General features: G+C 34.4%; 1 protein-coding gene across 9 annotated transcripts in view; it reads left to right on the top strand.

Moving 5' to 3' along the window:
* The first annotated feature begins 2,977 nt into the window (after positions 1–2,977).
* The window catches only part of LOC127854941 (rho GTPase-activating protein 15-like), a 74,859-nt gene continuing 58,803 nt past the window's right edge, over positions 2,978–19,033 (top strand). For 5 of the 9 annotated variants that reach the window (XM_052390121.1, XM_052390119.1, XM_052390120.1 and 2 more), the window contains exons 1-4: positions 2,978–3,954; positions 5,914–5,946; positions 13,998–14,246; positions 16,732–16,938. In XM_052390121.1, the coding sequence (XP_052246081.1) occupies positions 3,373–3,954; positions 5,914–5,946; positions 13,998–14,246; positions 16,732–16,938 (1,071 nt within the window). In that variant the 5' untranslated portion in view covers positions 2,978–3,372. Of the gene's footprint in view, positions 3,955–5,913; positions 5,947–9,825; positions 9,903–13,997; positions 14,247–16,731; positions 16,939–19,033 lie in introns of those variants that run through there. The other 4 variants (XM_052390123.1, XM_052390122.1, XM_052390117.1 and 1 more) reach the window with 3 other exon arrangements.

Genomic DNA, 19,033 nt, shown 5'->3' with positions numbered 1-19,033 from the left:
ACCTCCTCAAATAAAATAATTTTAGATTTAGAAACGTATTCACTGTCATTATAAAACTCTTTAAGGATTGAAAGTTGACATATTTATAACCATCCTCAAATAAATATAGGATATAATATATAGATTGCTAGTGGCATTAAATCATCACTGTGATCAACATAAATCACTGCTTTTTTATAGTCAATGTCTTAAGGTAATTATCTCAATACATGAAGAACATCGCTCGGTCTTTAACAAGTATAAAAAAAGCAACTCCACAGCCTTTTAGTTCATGTTGTTGAATGTGTAGATGAACACGCCAATAAACAGCCCTTTAGTCCGATTTATTGAATCTGTTGGTAAACACGCCAAACCAGACGGCCAATATGACAACAGGGGCCACAACGCTGATGACGCCGACGGCGTAGCTGATTCGCACCATGGCCCGGGCCTGGTTGGAGGCTGACTGAGCTCCATATAGGTGACCCCGGGCCAGGGCGTCACGGGCCTAAAATGGATAAGTATTGTTTATAATTCAGCGATTCTTAACCAAAATACCAGACTTGTCTCATTAGCTTTAACACTCGCCAAAAGATGAGACTGATTTCAAGATATCCAGACTATCAGATAAACTTCGTAAGCTTTTAAGCGCACCAGCAGAGCGCAATATATCACCGGCTTACTTCAATAGCTTAAAAAATCGCTAGAAGATGAGACATAATTTCATGATCGCCAGTGGACCAAATTTACTTCACTGGTTTTTAAAAATCGTCAGTAGACCCGACTTGATTTCAAGATCTCAGAAGGCTAGTCTTACTTTACTTGCAATCAAGTTCGCAAGAAAACCAGATTTACTTAACAATCTTCAAAGACCAGACTTATTTCACTGGCTTTAAAGATCGAATACCATATTTACTTTAAACTCTTTTAAGATATCCAGAGAACCAGCTTTATTTAACTTGCTTTCAAGATCGCAAGATGACCAGATTAGTTCCACTTGCTTTCAAGATCGCCAGACGACCAGATTTACTTCTCAAATTTTGTCGAGAAGAACTGAATAAAGTGACTTTCGTTAAATATTACCAGTATACTAGACTTAATTTCATGATCGCCAGAAGTCTATATTTACTTCACTTACTTCTACAATCTCCTGAAAGCCAGACTTACTTCACAAGCTTAAAATATCGCCAGTAGACTAGACATATTTCACTAGCTCCAAAGATCTCCAGTAGACCAAACTTACTTCACTAGCTTTCAAGATCGCCAGAAGACCGGTGGGCCAGAAGCAGCAAAGACAGGCTATCCAGGCCTGCGAGGTGTACAGTCGATTGGTGTATAGCGGATTTTAGTGAGTAGCGGATAGGTTAAGCTTTTTTTGCAAAATACATTCATTTATGTTAAGATTTATAGTTTTCTACTAATTGAATACAAAAAGCCTATCATTGTTAAGTCGATTCATGTTTTTGTTGATGTGTGTCAATGTTTACAACTGTTTCTATTTTCGAAAGCAAAACAAGGTCACGTTATGTACGCACCGTTTTTGTGACGACAGGAAAAGTGCAGACGAATGGTTTCTTGAATTTTGCAGATTTTGTTTGGTAAACATAATGTTCATTGATGTAATATTTTAGTATTATGTGTCCTTAACAAAAGTAAGAATGCTCAGAAACCAAATTGATGCGTACCATATAAAATAAGCATGAAAGCTGCAACTCGGGATTTAGTGAATAACGGACATGTGATGACCCATATTCAGGAATGTGGGGATTGTCTCAAAATAAATATAAACTCAATTGAAGTTGTCCATGTGGTAAGCGTGTGGCTATAATATTAATAAGTAAAAACATCATTTTTAATGAAAAAACAATCAAATTATAACGAACAATCGATTTCTCTGAAAACATATTTTCCGCTATCAAATCTATATATAGATTCAACTCAAAATGACCCGAATATAGGGTGCATCGCTTTGAATAGCAATTACTTCATCAATTGTGCAGCGATTTCCATGAATTTGGTCTTTTTAAACGCAAAAATGAATTTCCTTTCTGGAAATGTACATATATTTCAATTATTTTTTTACAAATGCTGTGTCAAATTTCAAGAAATAACACGATACACATGTAATCCGATAAAGACCTAAGCGATCCGGTAATGGCTGAATCAGTGTACCATGAAATTCGCGCTGTAAACAAATAATATTTTTCGGAAATTTAAAACCGCTGGCATGTTTCAATAGGAAAGACATGTGTCTTTCGAGATTTAATGGTTTAATTACCGAATGCATGATGTATTAATTGAAATTCGACTCGGAGTGCTTAGCTATCCGCTATACACCAATCGACTGTAGTCATGCGGTACCGTCTGGTATATGGGTCCCGTGGCTCCCCCTACCTGGGTTACCTAACAGCAGAAAAAAACGGAAGTTACGCTACGGCGACATTATGAACCGTCAGATAGCAACAGGGTAAGAATACTGGTACTTTATGCCGGTTACTTAGTTGTTGGAATATTAACCGTCCCTTAGCTATATACCGATACAGTTGAAATTAAATGGTAGCAATAAAATTACTAAAATACATACTGCTAGTTAACAAGAACCTTGAAAATAAACTTAAAATACCAAGTTCCTGTTTATAATACATCAATCAGTTCCAAGCAATAGAAAATGAATCAAACATTTTTATTACACTGAATTTTAACAAACCGTTGCACAGCATCTGTGCCACTCTCTTACACTGCGGTTCATTACATTCACATGTAAGTTGCACGAACGACAACTCTGCTAGGAGAATGGCTGAAATATGGAGCCCTGTGTGTTTGTTAATTATAGAAACAATTATAAGCACTTTCCGTGCGTCAAGTTTGTGTATTGACACATGTTGCATGTATAAACAAAAAAGGATACTGGGAATTCTCAGGAGTAAATTTAAACTTCGCCATTACCTATAATGACCGTTTTGACCAACCGGTTTGTTCAAAACTATCTATTCTCACAACAGTCATATTTTCTTAGTCACAAGAAATTAAGTGTCCACTTCCGTATTTATCGGAAATCTTGAAAAATATGACAATACTCACTTCATAATCACTTAAAAAAGAGGCTGACCAGCAAAGAATTGATCATAATCTGCAACAGTGAGAGTTTCTTTTGCACACGAGATTTGCAACACCAATGTAATGTGACTTTCATCATGTTGACATTTCGACGACTCAAAATCTCACTTCTTCCGTGTTAGATAATATTACACTAGAAAGTTATTTTCAAGAATCAAACGAACCTAATAACTGATTCATATGACCTGAAATGAGCGATACTTTCAAAAATGAGATACAAATGTAAGTGACACAACTGAATAGCAAGGAATTACACATTATTTTGTAATTGTTAACATGGCAGGGCCTGCATTAAATTTTACCCATGACAAGTTTCCAAGAGTAAAGGTACTGTATGCCTACCAATATGAGGATGACCATAAAGAACAGATCCACATGGAAGAGGGTGAAATATTTTATTTGCTGAATTCTGATTCAAAAGAATGGTTTTGCGTTTGTCGGCCAGATTCACCAGAAAGCGAGTTTTATGTGCCCTCTGCCTATGTGGAGGTATTAGCAAGTGTGAGAGATGGCTACTTGCCACAGTCCAAAGTAGACCAAAGCAACAACACTGGTGTTATTGAACTACGTTTAAACAAGGAAATCAGTATAAGTGGCCAGGTTGAGTCAGGTTCAACAAATTCAAAACAAAACATGGATGATGATGATGATGATGACTATATGAATGTTGAAAGCCATGCACTCAAAAGTAATGTGGGAGTTAGTTCATTTAAGGGTCAAACTTTGGAAACAAATGCTAATCGTCCACCAAGTTTGGATGGGGATGCTGATGATGATTATGTTAACCTGGCAGATTACCGTGAAAAGGCTGGTTTAACAAGCGATGGCTCAACTATTCCTGTAAATGACTCCAACCAGGTAAGTGGTATAAGGCAAGAATGTTTGGAATTTTTATTTTGGCTGTTCTAGACCTAGGGCTAGAAGAGTTTAAATGTATTTCTAGGAATTGGTTTGTATTCCTTGACTTGGTTTATTTTTTGACACATTAGTTCTTCTAACAGAAAATTCTTTAAACAGCAAAAGTGGGATGTGTTTTATTGATTAATATCACAATTTAGATTTCATTCATCATTGAATTTTTGTAGAAGCATAATAATATGTTCATTTGTTTACATCCTTGTTCTATCCGACCATGATGTAAATAAGAAAAATAAACAGGATCATGAAAAGCTTGCACCGTATTTTTGTTGCACTAGGCATGTGCATTTTCCAATATGTCTTCCAAATATTCAAGTTATATTTTTCTGAAGTTTTGATAATTGTAGTTAATAACATGGAAACAATATTTTAGTAACAAGTATGGGAAATTGGCTCTGTGTTTTGTAGACTGACAATTTTACATAACATTTCTAAAATGCTTTTATTAATGTAAGTAAATCAGCAAGTAATTAGCCCCAAAAAATAAAAATATTATAGATTAAACTTTATTATTTAAGATCATATTAACTATTATATTACACTGTAACTCCAATATAACGCGCTTCGTTATAACGCTGAATCCAATATAACGCGGAGGGTGCTTGGATCCCATTTTTTCTCCAACCTTCCATTTGATTTCTGATTCAAATCCGTAATATGCAACTTCATGTATTTTCAGACAATTCAAAGATGGCGGCAATCACATGTTGATTGCTTTACTCAACCTTCCGTTGAACCGATTATAATCGCCTCAAGGTTAAACAACACCGACAGCTAATTGGTGTTAATCTGTTGTGTATTGTCAATAAAGGTGTGAAAAACTCGTTTGTCAGTGTTTATTACATGTATTCCTCATCAGAGCGGTTCAGTGCGATAATTTCCATAAGTGCAAGCGGGATAGTTATAAAATTAAAGTAATTCAAAACGATTGAAACATTCTTACTTTGATATGGTTGCAGTTTGACTATATTAAATGAGCAGCTGTGAAATATACTGCCTACTGTATAAAACAACTTTTTCTGTCATTTCATTATCATTCTAATATTATGTCATTTAATCTTTCAGTTCGTGTATAAGAAATTAAATAATGCAGACAATTTATTTACATGCGAACGCAGTGTACCGGTAATTGTTTACAGAGTTTTACTTTCATTTTCGCGCGGTATCAGAAAGTCCCCCGGAAACACGTTTTTTGCATGCCTATGAGGCAAATGCAACATTTTTTGTACATGAGTCGTATTGCATTCAATCTAATTTTAAGTCGCTCGTCCAATGAAAGCTCTGCCCCATAATGCACTGTACTCTTAACACTTCTGAAAATGGTATATATGCGTACGGTTGTGTTTACGAATTTCTTAAACATATATCGTCATTAATGTTCAAGATTATTATTTTTAAGTGATGTTGCAATTTTATTGGATTATCGGATAAATGTGCACATAAGAAAAGCGGTATGTATACTGTTATCGATACGATTCGGTTTATATGCATGTATTTGCGTCAACACAGCATGGCAATATACATGACCTATATTATAGGCTATTCTATACCTGTTTTTTATAGCGCCCTGCAGTAGATGAGCTCAAAACCTATAACGCGGATCCGTTATAACGCTGTTTCACGGCTTGGACCCCATTGACCGCGCTATATTGGAGTTACAGTGTACAGAAATTATAGATAAAGTACATTATAATTGAGGCAATACAGATATTAACAGCTACTTAGTTAGAATGGTAACTTATTAAGAACAACATAATTGATACAACTGAATTTACATCCTGCTTTTCTTCCTTTAACAAATGAACTTGAATTTCGAATTAATGATGCATAGTAAGATAGTCATTGTCAAACTATATATTCAATGATTCTGTTTGTTATATGCACACTTTTCTATTCCAGTCGAAATGGCCAAAACTGTTCTTTCATAGGAAGGTAGTGATTTCTGTTCTGCAGTTCACCTTTGTTCTTTTTGTTAGAGATAGCAAAATCAGTTTAGGGGTGTGGAAATTACTATATATATTATTTAAATAATACGTCTTCTTGACCATATGCAAAAGTCTTTAAACATTGTGTTAATTATTTAATTTCAACCTATACATTATTTTAAAGTCCGGTTCATTTTAACCCATGTATGCCTTGTGTCTAGAAAAAAGGCCTTGGCAAACAGCGTAGACCCCATGATGCGGCATCTCATCAGGGTCTGCACTGTTTGCTTAAAGGAATTTCTGTAAGAAATATCCTTAATATAGAAATAAATATACTAGACATCTCTAATTTTGGAAATAAATTGATCCAATTTAGAAGGATGGGAGAGTCCACTTGGCATAAATGGGTTAAAGTAAGCAGGAAAAGTATATTTGTCAGTTGAAGGATTTCCACTCCTCATGCATGGCTTTTTTTCCTTCTTAGAGAAAGACCATTTTTCACAATTTTGAGAAGTTTGCCATTGAAAAGTTTGCAACTCATTTTTTCTCAATTATGAAAATTTAGCAACATAATTGTACACAACTTTGAAAAGTTTAAGACTATTTTTTTCACTAATTGACAGCCAAATGTTGGTTCTCAAAGAAGGGAAAAAAGCGCTACCACAGTGTTCTTTAGTAAGTGCTTACTGCGTATTTCATGGGTGAGGGTATTGTCATTAGAGAATATTTAATCAAGTTGATAAATGCGAAATAACAGATGTCAGATAGTTGAGTCAAAGAAAGGAATGAAAGTGCTGTATTTTATAAAAAGTTTGGTTTCTTGTAAATACAAATTAAATTGGTCATGAATTGTTTAAATGAAGACCTACTTAAAATCATACAACTTACATTCATATAATTGTTATGATAATGAATGTCAGTTTGTGTTCACAGTTTATTTCGGACAAAAAATTGTATACCCCTGTAAAAATTACATGTGTGTAGTTTTTACAAATGTATGCCCCCTTCGAAGAAGAGGGGGTATATTGTTTTGCACATGTCGGTCCATCAGTCCGTCTGTCCGTCCACCAAATGGTTTTCGGATGATAACTCAAGAACCCTTACACCTGGCCTAGGATCATGAAACTTCATAGGTACATTGATCATGACTCGCAGATGACCCCTATTGATTTTCAGGTCACTAGGTCAAAGGTCAAGGTCACAGTGACTAGAACCAGTAAAATGGTTTCCAGATGATAACTCAAGAGCGCTTACGCCTAGGATCATGAAACTTCATAGGTACATTGATCATGACTGGTAGATGACCCATATTGATTTTTCAGGTCACTAGGTCAAAGGTCAAGGTCACAGTGACAAAAAACGTATTCACACAATTGCTGCCACTACAGCTGACAGCCCATATGGGGGGCATGCATGTTTTACAAACAGCCCTTGTTATGTATATAACTTAAAGTCCTCCAAATATAATTGATGACATTTATTTACAAAAAAAGTGATTTATTTCAATGTAACTTGTCTGCAACATTTTAGTTTATCTCCTATATGATCTCTTAGTGTGTCAAATTTTGATTTTTGTGTTGATATCTGTGCTGCTTATTTTAAGATTACAGCCATGTCCTTGAGGTTATCATATAAACACTGCATTGAGCAAAATGCATCAGGGCATACACCAAGGTAGATGATGAAGATTCAAGTTAGGTCCTTGAATACATGATACCTTAATGATATCTTATTATCAAGTATTATACAAGTATTTGTATTGCAAGGGCATTCAACACTATCTCAATAATATCAGATTACTGATAATGTCTCGGGGTTTTATTCATTGAAGATGTAATAAAATGTCTGTAATGTTTTGATTTGCGATTTTTGTCAGTTGGGTTAAAAGCATCGTATATTTGAAAAGTATCATAGTGTTTCCAATAGTCTTAAAAACTGTAAAATTATGGAAAACTAGTTTAATTAAAAAAAATGCCTTTCACAGTATTACCGGTAGAAACCTGGACCTTTAACACAGATCCCAGTGGTGTAGTGGAATATGGCCCCATGTGTCAAATTCGCATGCAGCCCTAAATTCGACCATAAAAATAATGGCTATAAATAATGTTTCTCAAAAATGTGTAAAGTGTAGAATTTCCGTCGGGTATAGAAAATCAATATTTCTTGCTATTGCTTACAAATGTTACATTGCACATGTAATATCAAATGTAATACCGGTAGTGTTTGAAGGCTGATCTATCATCTATTTGGGTGGCAAGCTGATGAACCCTTTTCGAAGTTGGATTCTGTCATCAAGGATTGTAACTAACATTTTACGATTTGTTTCCCAGGCAGGCAACTATCTCTAAAACCAATGACCCTTTTATGAGCCTGAATCTTTAGTGTTTTTTTAAATTAACAAATAAAATGGGAGAAAGCTGTTTCAAGCTTTTTAAAAAGCTAATTGCCCGGACAGGCTACATGTACACAATTTTGAAATCTACTTGCAGAGACATAAACCTACTCACCCTGGGGAACTGGTCACTAATTTCTATCCCTGTGAATATACATGATTTTTCATACACAGGGCTCAGCTGTGAGGGAGAAATGGGAGATAACTTTTCCCAGGACATATTAACTGCTCCCTCTAATAACATGAAGGAGTAGTGACTTTTCCTCCTTAGATTTCCTCCCCTGAGATTTACTTTTTGCCAGAAATTTACCAATAACACTTTGATTTAACTCAGTTAAATACAATAATAACACAACATAAACACTTAAGTATCTTTGTTGATATTTTGTTAACCCCTAAACTGCCCTTTAATGTGAGTTGTTTTTAATTAATTACAATGATGATGGATGTGGTGTAATGAAGGGATTGAATAACCTATAAGTGAAGAGTTGATTAAGCGGTGAACATAAACCACTTCTCCTTTAAGTTGCCTCTCTTCTCCCTTATTTAATGGAGAAGTCACTTTTCTACCTCAAATCCGATCATATGCTGAGCCCTTATACATAAACATGTACAATGATGATTCTTTTTGTTGTGGACTATCCTTCAAGTTGAAAGCTCATTATGAAAGATAACCAGATAGGATGATTGATACAGATGTTGCATGTGTGACAAGCTTTAATAGTAATCAAAAGAAAGATTTAATATTCCAGAGTTTTCTCCCTTATTTAAGCTTTTATGAACAATTTACCATGCTTCTGTTGAATCTGCATACATAAAAAAAAATAAAGAGAATGTTCATTCATAAAATAGAATTAAGAAAGGCATACACGTTTTAAAGTTGATTTTTGTTTGTGTTTCTGTATATTATGAGATTTGACGTAGATTTATTAAGTTTCTCCCATTCTGGGGGCTATCTCATGGTCTATTTTAAGGACACCAATAACTGGTTTTACCCAAGTTACAGACTTGAGATTGTTTTAATAGGCCATAGGTGTTCAATGCAATTGAGTTAAAATGAATAGATTTGAACTCAGTCTTTTCCACAGTTGCCTGCAAGCTGTTTACGAAAAACAAAAAATCCAGGCCTTTTTATGGCCATTTTGGGAAAAATGCAATTTTGGGATTTTGATTTTTTCATTCGAAAATTCCTCTGAATTGGGAAAAATGTGGACTAACACTCTCCTTATCACATAAAATAAGAACCAAATAATTTAAATTATAGTTATTTACTTTGTAACATGCAATTGAAATGAAATTGAGATTTAATAAGCATTAGGCCTTTATTTGTATTTTTTTTTTAATTGTGATTTTTTTAAATTGGAAATTTTTGTTCCTTTCTACTTTTGTAATGGGTCCACTTATAAATGGACCCATAGAAACGGCTGAAAAAGGCCTGCTTTCGGTTTCTATTTCATGAAGGGGAACTCTCCACTTTAGACCTGTCAATAATACTCGCAAGGGGAGTAAGACAGTATAGATAGATAGATAGACCTATGAATTCTACATGTAGGCCAGGATAGATAAAAAAGGTTTGTGTATATTTTGTTTGTTTTACATCAGTTTGTAGGTCATGACTTGATAATTAAGTGAAGTTTCAGTAATTAAATGTTGCTAAATCATGTGTTTAAATCTATTTATTTAAGTTTGATTGCACCAAATTCCTAATTTTTTATTGAAACACTATTGAGTCCTTTCCTGGGTAATACCAATAGTAAGTGTCTTGAACACTACAGAACCCTCCCACAGTGGTGATCGAACCCATCACCTTCCGGTTGCTAGACGGACACTATATGAACCTGGCAACTCTTTCTGTAGTTAATTGGAAATGTTTGGCCCTGCACCTGAAATTATTAGTAGGACAACATTAAGAGCACTTAATTACAGTACTTAAAATGTTTTAACAATATGTGTGATGCATATTTCTCAGCTATACATGTTTATGTAAATTTCAAATACAATTTCAAATAAAATTGTTTATAACAGAAGTATAGAACTGAAGAACACTGTGTTTTCAGGGCCCTCAATCTATCAAATCTGCGGCCAAAATTTTGGCCGCAGTCCCCCACCTAAAAAGTATACTTTTTCCCCTTTTGAGGGGAAAAATTCCCCCTGAAAAAATTTTTTTTTTTTTTTTTTTTTTTAATAAGATGTGTCTCATGATTATTATATCTCAATTCTATTTCAATTTAATCTTGTCAACCAAACTAAATTATGAAAAATGAAATGAATATAGTGCAAACATGTACAAATGTAATTATGAGAGAGTAAGAAAAAAAATCCCCCCAAAAGCAAATTGCTGCGAAAATTTCCCCTCATGAGGGTAGCGACCCACTTACCCTTAGATTGATTGAGGGCTCTGGTTTTATAGTCAGTACATAGTTAGTTGTAGGGAATATGTTTGGTTATGCTTATTTGGTTTAGTTATCGGGTCAGTAGTTGATTTGATTTTTATGTTGCATGCTTTCAAAATCAGAAATGTTGTTTGTTTCAATGATTTCTTCATTAACCCTTTCCCACTTAGAGGCAAAATGAAAATGTCTAATATTGTGCAAACAGCATAAAACCAGAACAGCCTGCAAAAAATTTGCAGTCTTTTGAGGTTTTGTGCTGTTTGCTGCTCATCAGTATCTAAGGGTTGGAAATGAAGCCTTTAAAAATTGAATCTATTCAGAAAGGTCTTTAATAAAATTTAGCTTTCCAAGGAACTATAAACAAGTCAAAATACAGATCTAAGTGGTAAACGGTTAATTTAATGTTCCTGAATCTGTTTCACTATCAGTTTGTAAAGTAAATGTGTAAATTATATGGCTTATCTCTCCGTTATTTAGTGCTTTCATATGCATGATGCCATTATGTGTAAAAAAAGTGTTGTAATATAGAGCCTTGTTCGGGAAAAACTAGGCTTAATGCAAGTGTCTGCGCAGGCTAATCAGGGACAATCTCTCTGCTTTTATAGAATTTTTGTTTTAAATGGAGTCTCTTCTTAACAAAAATCCAGTTTCGGAGGAAAGTGTTGTGCCCAATCAGCCTGTGTGGACTGCACAGGCAAATCAGTGACGACACTTAACACACAGAACTAGACTCTATATTTCTCAAGGCTTTATGGACCAGTGGTAGTTAGATACATTTTTTTCTCAAAGGTCCCAAATTAAAATCCTGGCAAGAACACAATTTTTTTTTTAACCACTGCCAAAGGCAGATTCAATTAGGATATAGAATTGGCATTGTCCGTTCATCAGTCTTTAAGTCGTTCAGTCTGTTTGTCACACAATTTTCAGGACTATGTCTAAGAACCTATATAAAATATCAACATGAAACTTCATGGTTCTATATATATCAATAGGGAGAAGTGCCATTCACAAGAACCATAACCCTGCACTTTCTTAAATAAAAGTTAATGCCCTTTGTTGTTTTTTGTTTGATGTACCTTTTCAAGGCATTATCTCAGAATATGATATAAGATTTCAACATTAAACTTAATGAGTGAATAGATACCAATAAGGAAAAGTGCCATGCATTAGAACCATAACCCTACACGTTTTTAAATTAGAGTAAGAGTTATTGTCCTTCTTTGTTTTTGTATGATGTTACTTTTCAGGGCTATATCTCAAACTTGATAAAAAGATTTTAACATGAAAATTCATGGGTGTGAAGGTTTCAATGAAGAGAAGTGACATGCACAAGAGCCATAAGCTGTTGTGATCCCCTATTGTTTGTCCTCCGGCGTACGTCGTCCAGCGTCAACATTGACCTTTTTAACACTCTAGAGGGCACATTTATTGTCCAATTTTCATTTAAGTTAGTAAGAACATTTGTTCTTATGATATCTGGGTTGAGTAAAAAAAATGGTTTCAATCTATTTGAAACAATACCGCATAGGGGCAGGGCAATTTTCCTTATACAGGATTCTCAATAACTTTTGAGCCAACAGGCCCAAATGTGAAACCAACAGGCCTTCTAGGGGGGTCCGTGGGGCATGCTCCCCCTGAACATTTTTAAATTGAGCACTTGATCTCCTGCATTTTGGGCCATTTTATGGCTATTTTAGTGGTCAACCAGGCACTTAAATTTGAGCATTTGTATGTGCATTTTATGAATTTTAGCTTTTTTAACTAACAAAAGATAAATGGATAAAGCTCTTTATTACGTTTGTAAAATTTTAACTCAACATGGGATGAAAAGAACGTCAAAATATTTTACTGCTTTTTGACCGATTCCAATATGCGCCTTTTCATTGTTGTTGTTGTAATGCATTAAGGGAGATAATGAAGCGACATCTTAGCTTAATAGCAAATAGGAGCCAAATTACAGAAAAAAACACAAATTTTGAAAAGTCGATTGCCGATTTACCAAATCTGAGCGATTTTCAACCGACAAAAATCTGATTTCAAACGGCTTATTTGGCCGGCGGCTGGCTCTTATTGAGAACCCTGCTTATATGGCTATAGTAAAACCGTGTGAACACTCTTGAAGTCACATTTATGGTCCAACTTGTTCAAAACTTTTGGTCTAATGACAGCTCAGCTGAGTTTCAAAATGGTGATGGTTCTTCGAAAAACATGTCTGTCAGGGGGCGGGGCATTTTTCTTTATATGGCTACATTCTAGAAGTCACATTTTTAGTGCAATTTTTATGAAACTTAGTCAGAACACTTGTTCTCATGACCTCTTGGTTGAGTTTGAAAATTATTGCGATTTGTTGAAAAAGATGGCCACCGGGGGTGGGGCAGTTTTCCGTCTATGGCTTATAGTGAAAACTTGTTGACACTATTAGCCACATTTATTCGCCAGTCTTCATGAAATTTTGTCAGAACATTTTTTATTGTTCCAATTAAATCTTGTCTGATATTGAAACTGGGTTATATGAGCTCAAACATTAGGTCACTAGGTCAAATAAAAAAACAAACATGTTAATACTGTAAAAGTCACTTTTTTGGTCCAATCTGCATGAATCAGCTATCACTTTCTCAGAATTGTCTAGTTCCTTTGGGTCTCAGGTAAGTGCCTTAAGTTCCATTGCCCTTTTGTTCTATTTGAAATACTGAGTAGTCAGGATTTTAGTTGTTGTTTGTTTCTGGTATTGTTTAAATATATTTTGTTGTTTCTTGTTGTTCCCACCCTATTGCTTGGAACACCGTGAATGTAACTAACCACAAGAGTTTAGCATGCATTTAATTATAACAAAAATGTTTTTATTCACAGTATAAATGTAGATGTCAATTGACATTGAGATCGCATCATAGTGGATCTAAATTTTACAATTTATACTTACATAAAGACTCTTTCCAAATACACACACAAAGAATTTAGCATGCTTTTAAAATCAGACTGGCATTTTATAAATTTAGCTTAAGAACATACGAGTCTAGTTTTAAGCCCTTTCTTCACTAAACCTGAGAGCTACTCATATCTCAATGTCTCTTTTCTAAACCTGAGGATTACTGATATCTCAATATCTAATTTCTAAACCTGAGAGTTCCATATACTGATATCTCAATACCTCATTTCAAAACCTGAGAGTTACTGATATTTTAATATACCATTTCAAAACCTGAGATTTACTGATATCCCAATATCTCGTTTCAAAATTCGAGAGTTACTGATATCTCAATATCTCATTTCAAGACGAAGTCTGATGTTGGGGACATTGGGGACTACGCAAACCTCGACGAGATTCGTAGTCATATGAAGTTACCTCCCCAGCAAGAAGCCTTACCGCAACTTTCGCAGGGTCGTTTGGTCAAACCTCTTGGCGAGGATTGGCAACAATTCGAAGAAATTAAGACCAAGCGACCGTTCTACCATAACACTAAAACCGGGGAGTGTAAATGGAAACCGCCAAAGGGCAACTATCACCAACAAAAAGAGAAAAAGGTGAGGGAAATATCTATGACGACATTTTATGCAAATTTTGACAAATGTATTTTGTTTTAGATTTTGAAAGTTATTTAAAGATATTTTATAGGCTTTTGTAAAGTTAGACTTATAACCTGTTATATGACTTGAAGCATCCTGTCAATGGTTTCCGTGGCAACGTGGATATGGGGTCTGTAGGGGTTCGATTCCCACTTGGAGCGTACCTTTGATCTCCCCCAAAGACACCAAGTACTGGTTCTTAGTCCCAGGAAACGGATTCGAGAGCGTTTCAATAAGCTGGAGGATTTCGATGCAATCGAGCAAAAATAAATAGGTTTAAAGTAAACTAAGGATCCTGTCTTTTTGATGCAAGATAATTGTAAAAATATGGATATGAGATTACACAAGCAGGAATGTATGAATGTATCAAATATGGATAAATGTATACTCTCTTTCATGTTTCCTTCTTATAAGAGAAAATTAACATTACAGGCCCATGCTATGAAAGATAATGATAGATGTTTTATCAGTGTTTTGTCACCCTTTTGGGAATGGGGCCGGGTCCCTTTCAATTGGGAAATATCGCATTCTTTTGACTAAATTTGGGAAATTAACGTTGTTGATTTTATGCTTAAAAATACTTTCAAATTGATAATCAAAGTGATTTCAATATGATATTTTCTAAGGTTCTACTTATAGAGCTGAACTTAGAGATAATTTACATGTTAAACAAAGCCAAATTTGAAAGAAAAAACACACTGTTTATTCTAACTTCACCTCATGTACATATACAATTATAATTGTGATGTATGCTGTCATATTACACATACATGTCACATTTTCAAATTAAAAATCTAATTTTTACCAATATTTGTGTAAAATAATCACTAAGTTAACAATTTTCATGGCCTTACTCCATATCAGTTTGAGAGATAATCCATGCTTTCAGCTCAACGTTTTTTTAATCAGGTTTCTTTCTAGATTAAAGTTGTCTTTTTATGGAACAATTGAAGAGAGGAAGAATATTGTGGAAAAATCTCTTGAGGCGGCAAATACACTTTCATAAATTCGATTGTTCATATATGATTTTTTGTAGGTCATATTTTTTGTCAGTGTCGCCTCAGCTCATGTTAGCAACACAGAAATTAAATGACTTTGTTAAAGATTGAATTTAAATAACTGCTTATACAAATTGGTTTTCAGTTCTTTCGGACAGAAGGAATTTATTGTATATATTGTAATTATCCAAACGTTAAGAAAACGTTACAAGTAAAATAATTACATAAAGAGACAAGGAGATTACTAATATGTAAGTATTAACAACTTGACTTTGGCAGGTATTGCCCCTTATTTTCTGCCTGAGGAGTGGCTATTGGTTTGAATTTATGTGTTAGTGTGTTTTTTTTTAAGAATTCATTTTGATCTTTGGGAGGCTTTTGAAGGCACAGATTTAGACAAAATGTCACCAAAAGCCTTGAGATGAAAGAGACTCACAACGCGATTGTTGTTAAGAGCTAAATTATAACTGTGGGATGATGGGCTTCCAAAAGTTTGTATTCATGAATATTGAAGAGCCGCATTCATACTGCGATAAAATACCATTTACCCGCTATAATTTGTTCTCGGCACTCTGTAAATGCCCTGACTCTAACCACTTTTGTTCTATTTGTTTCAAGGACTGCTCAAATGTTGGCAGTAAATATGTAAAAAAATCACTCAGTCTATAGGTAACGTGTTTTAAAATAATGAGTTGTTAAGTTGGTTGATTTTTAGCTCGACTATTATATATGAAATATATATAGTGGAGCTATCCTACCCCGGCGTCGGCGTTCCCGTTCCCGTGTCCGTTTGCGTGCAAATGTTAAAGTTTGCGTACTACCCCAAATATTTTCAATGCCCTTTGATATATTGCTTTCATATTTTGTATACTTGTTAACCGGCATGACCCCAACCTATAAACAAGAGCAGACAACTGTATCAAACATTTTGACAGAATTATGGCCCCTTTTATGCTTAGAATATGCATATTATTGATAAATCTATGTTAAAGTTTGACAAAACAACACCTTACATACCACAATGCACTCCACCCAAACCATCCCCCACGACCCCCCCCCCCCCCCAGACCCCCCCCCCCCCAAAAAAAATTAAATATTTTTTTTCTTATTTTTGAAAGATCATCTATCTATTAAATGATCACACACCCACATTTTACCCCCCCCCCCCCAACCCCCCTCCATGATGGCTTACTTTATACTGTCAAGCACTCGAATAGTGGAGCGCGCTGTCCTCTGACAGCTCTTGTTTTCTCACCACAGATTGAATTAGATGTCACTTAAAAGCCATTAGTTGTTTTCATCATCAATAATTCATGCTGATTAAGTTTTTGGTAGCCGATCTAACTATTTTTCTTTATGTAGCTTAGTGTTTTTGAGCAAAGGTGCATTTTGATGATGAAAAAATGCCTTTATAATTTACATTTTTCACTTTGGATGAAATCTAGTGGTCATCATCATCGGACGATTACGAAAATGTGACCTTGTGCCAAGCGTCTAGCGAAGTAGCAATCACAAAAAGTTCGCGTAAGAGTCGCTCGCTAGATCTAGGGCGGCCTCGTTTTGTCGTTGAAAGCGAGATTCCGCAGGGGTGGTCATTTAAGAAGAACGACGATGGTGAAGAAGTATTTGTGAATGATTACACACAGCAGCAGGTTCACTGTGCATGGAATTATGAGAATGTCACTATAAATAGAACATACACATATTTAATGGGCTGAATTTTTATTCTGTAATATACCATTTCTTTGTATGATTTTGTTGTGCTTAAGCATTGACTTATATTTAGTTTGAATGTACTTTTAATTTCTGAAAATAAAAGATTTATCCAAAATTAAAGTAGCCTTTCTTGTAAAAGACTATAATCTATTATTCTTTCTTTTTTCATTTTTTTATCTAACTGTTCTCAATATAGCCAGCTCATTTTATTTTAAGACAAAGTTTATTTTGCTCCAGCTTAATCCTTTAATTTCTAGTTTCTAATATTTTGTTTTGAATAATCCATTTTATATTAAGAGTATGAAATTAAATTCAGATAAATTCAAATAGCTGTTGATGCATTTTTACCATTGTAAAAAAATGTTCTGCGATCAAAATTTCTTAGGTTTGATCCCTTAAGCGTTGGATTTAAATGAGCTTAAATAAATTGTTTTAACCCAATATTATATATTTATTCAACAGCATGTTACAAGGGTTTTATGTGTACAACGTGCATCATGCAGAAAATAAAAAATCAGAATTTGAATCAGGAGTAAGCAAAGATTATGGCACTTGGCAATGGTTCTACCCAGGAAATAGGCTCAAACGTGCCTCTTTGGTTTTATGAAAATATATTGATGAAAATCTGTAGGTTTAAAATTTACAAACAATAAAACATATTAAATTAGCCCATGATTGTGAGTCCTGCTAGATAAAGAACTACCTTTCTTATTACTTACCCTCGGAAAGTGGTCTATAGAATGCAAGGCCCTTTATACTGTTGAATTCCAGTTTATATTATTTCCTTCAAATAGTCAAGCAAAGTTTTATAAGTTTCTTGTAATTAGATTTTTAACCCTTTCAGTGCGGGAACCGAATTTTGAAGGCTTTGCAAACAGTTTGGATCCAGATGAGACGCCACAGAATGTGGCGTCTCATCAGGATCCAAACTGTTTGCTATTCTGATAGTAATCTTTGAAAAAAATTGAAGAAAAAGCTAATTTTAGAAATTCAGCAGACAACATTTTAGCAGACGACAAATTTCCCAGCATGCAAAGGGTTAAAATTAGATTTTTTAAAAATCTGGACATTAAGACCTTCAGTATTCTCAAGATATATTTTTTCATTGATGTCCAATTTGGTTAGATTTTTTTATTTTCTATTCAAGACAATTGTAAATAATATCATAATTTGTGTCAGAAAGAGACATTAGGATGAACGTTATTGCCAAATAACTGTTTGTGTTTCCTATTGCTTTTATTACTTGACTGAAAAAATCAACCCTTTAAAAATGTATTGGATGTGTACAGGACTATTGTCCCAAACTCAAAATTACTTCATTTGGCCGTTTACATTTTGAATAAATAATAAAAATGCCAAATAAAGCTTAAGAATAACGCTTGTATGAAACTAATCACATAAAATGCCTGAATACTAAATCTTCAATTTTCACAATATAATCTTCTTCATAAAACCTTGGAATGCCAAAATCTTCCTTGTTTCTATCATTGTTTAATTTACAGTCAAGTGTGGTTGAAAATTATTAGTTGGAATGGACCATTGTCATTTAAGAACTTTTAAGTGTTTTGTCTAGCATTGGTTAAGAGGCTTTGATTTCTTTCCCCGTGTTCACAAAACATTTGACATTAATTTTCCATTGCATTTGACATTGATTTTATTATTTTTTGTAAACAATTTTTTGCAATTTGGTTTTCACAAGAAAACAAATCAATGTATAAGGGGATTTGAAGACGGCTTAAAGGGGACATGTGAAATATATGAAATATTGTATTAAGTGGTCTTTAGTAGGTATGCAAACAATTGCTTTGACATGCGCATGTGATAGCTGTCATGTGACAGTGTGCACATCTTAGCTAGCATGTATGGATGCAGCCTAAGGAAACTCGTCGAAATGTCATCCATTTGTTACTAGTGCGCTGAAGACATCTGTCCATTTCTTTTATATTGGCTAACCGTATTGGCATTCTCATGGGTCAACATACATGTGCACAAGTCATTTGATAGCTATGACGTGGGCACGCAATACAGACC

The sequence above is a fragment of the Dreissena polymorpha genome, chromosome 13 (genome assembly GCF_020536995.1).
Source record: "Dreissena polymorpha isolate Duluth1 chromosome 13, UMN_Dpol_1.0, whole genome shotgun sequence".
Classification (NCBI taxonomy): Eukaryota; Metazoa; Mollusca; class Bivalvia; order Myida; family Dreissenidae; genus Dreissena; species Dreissena polymorpha.
Note: the sequence above shows the minus strand (reverse complement) of the source record. Positions and strands in the feature narration are given on the sequence as shown.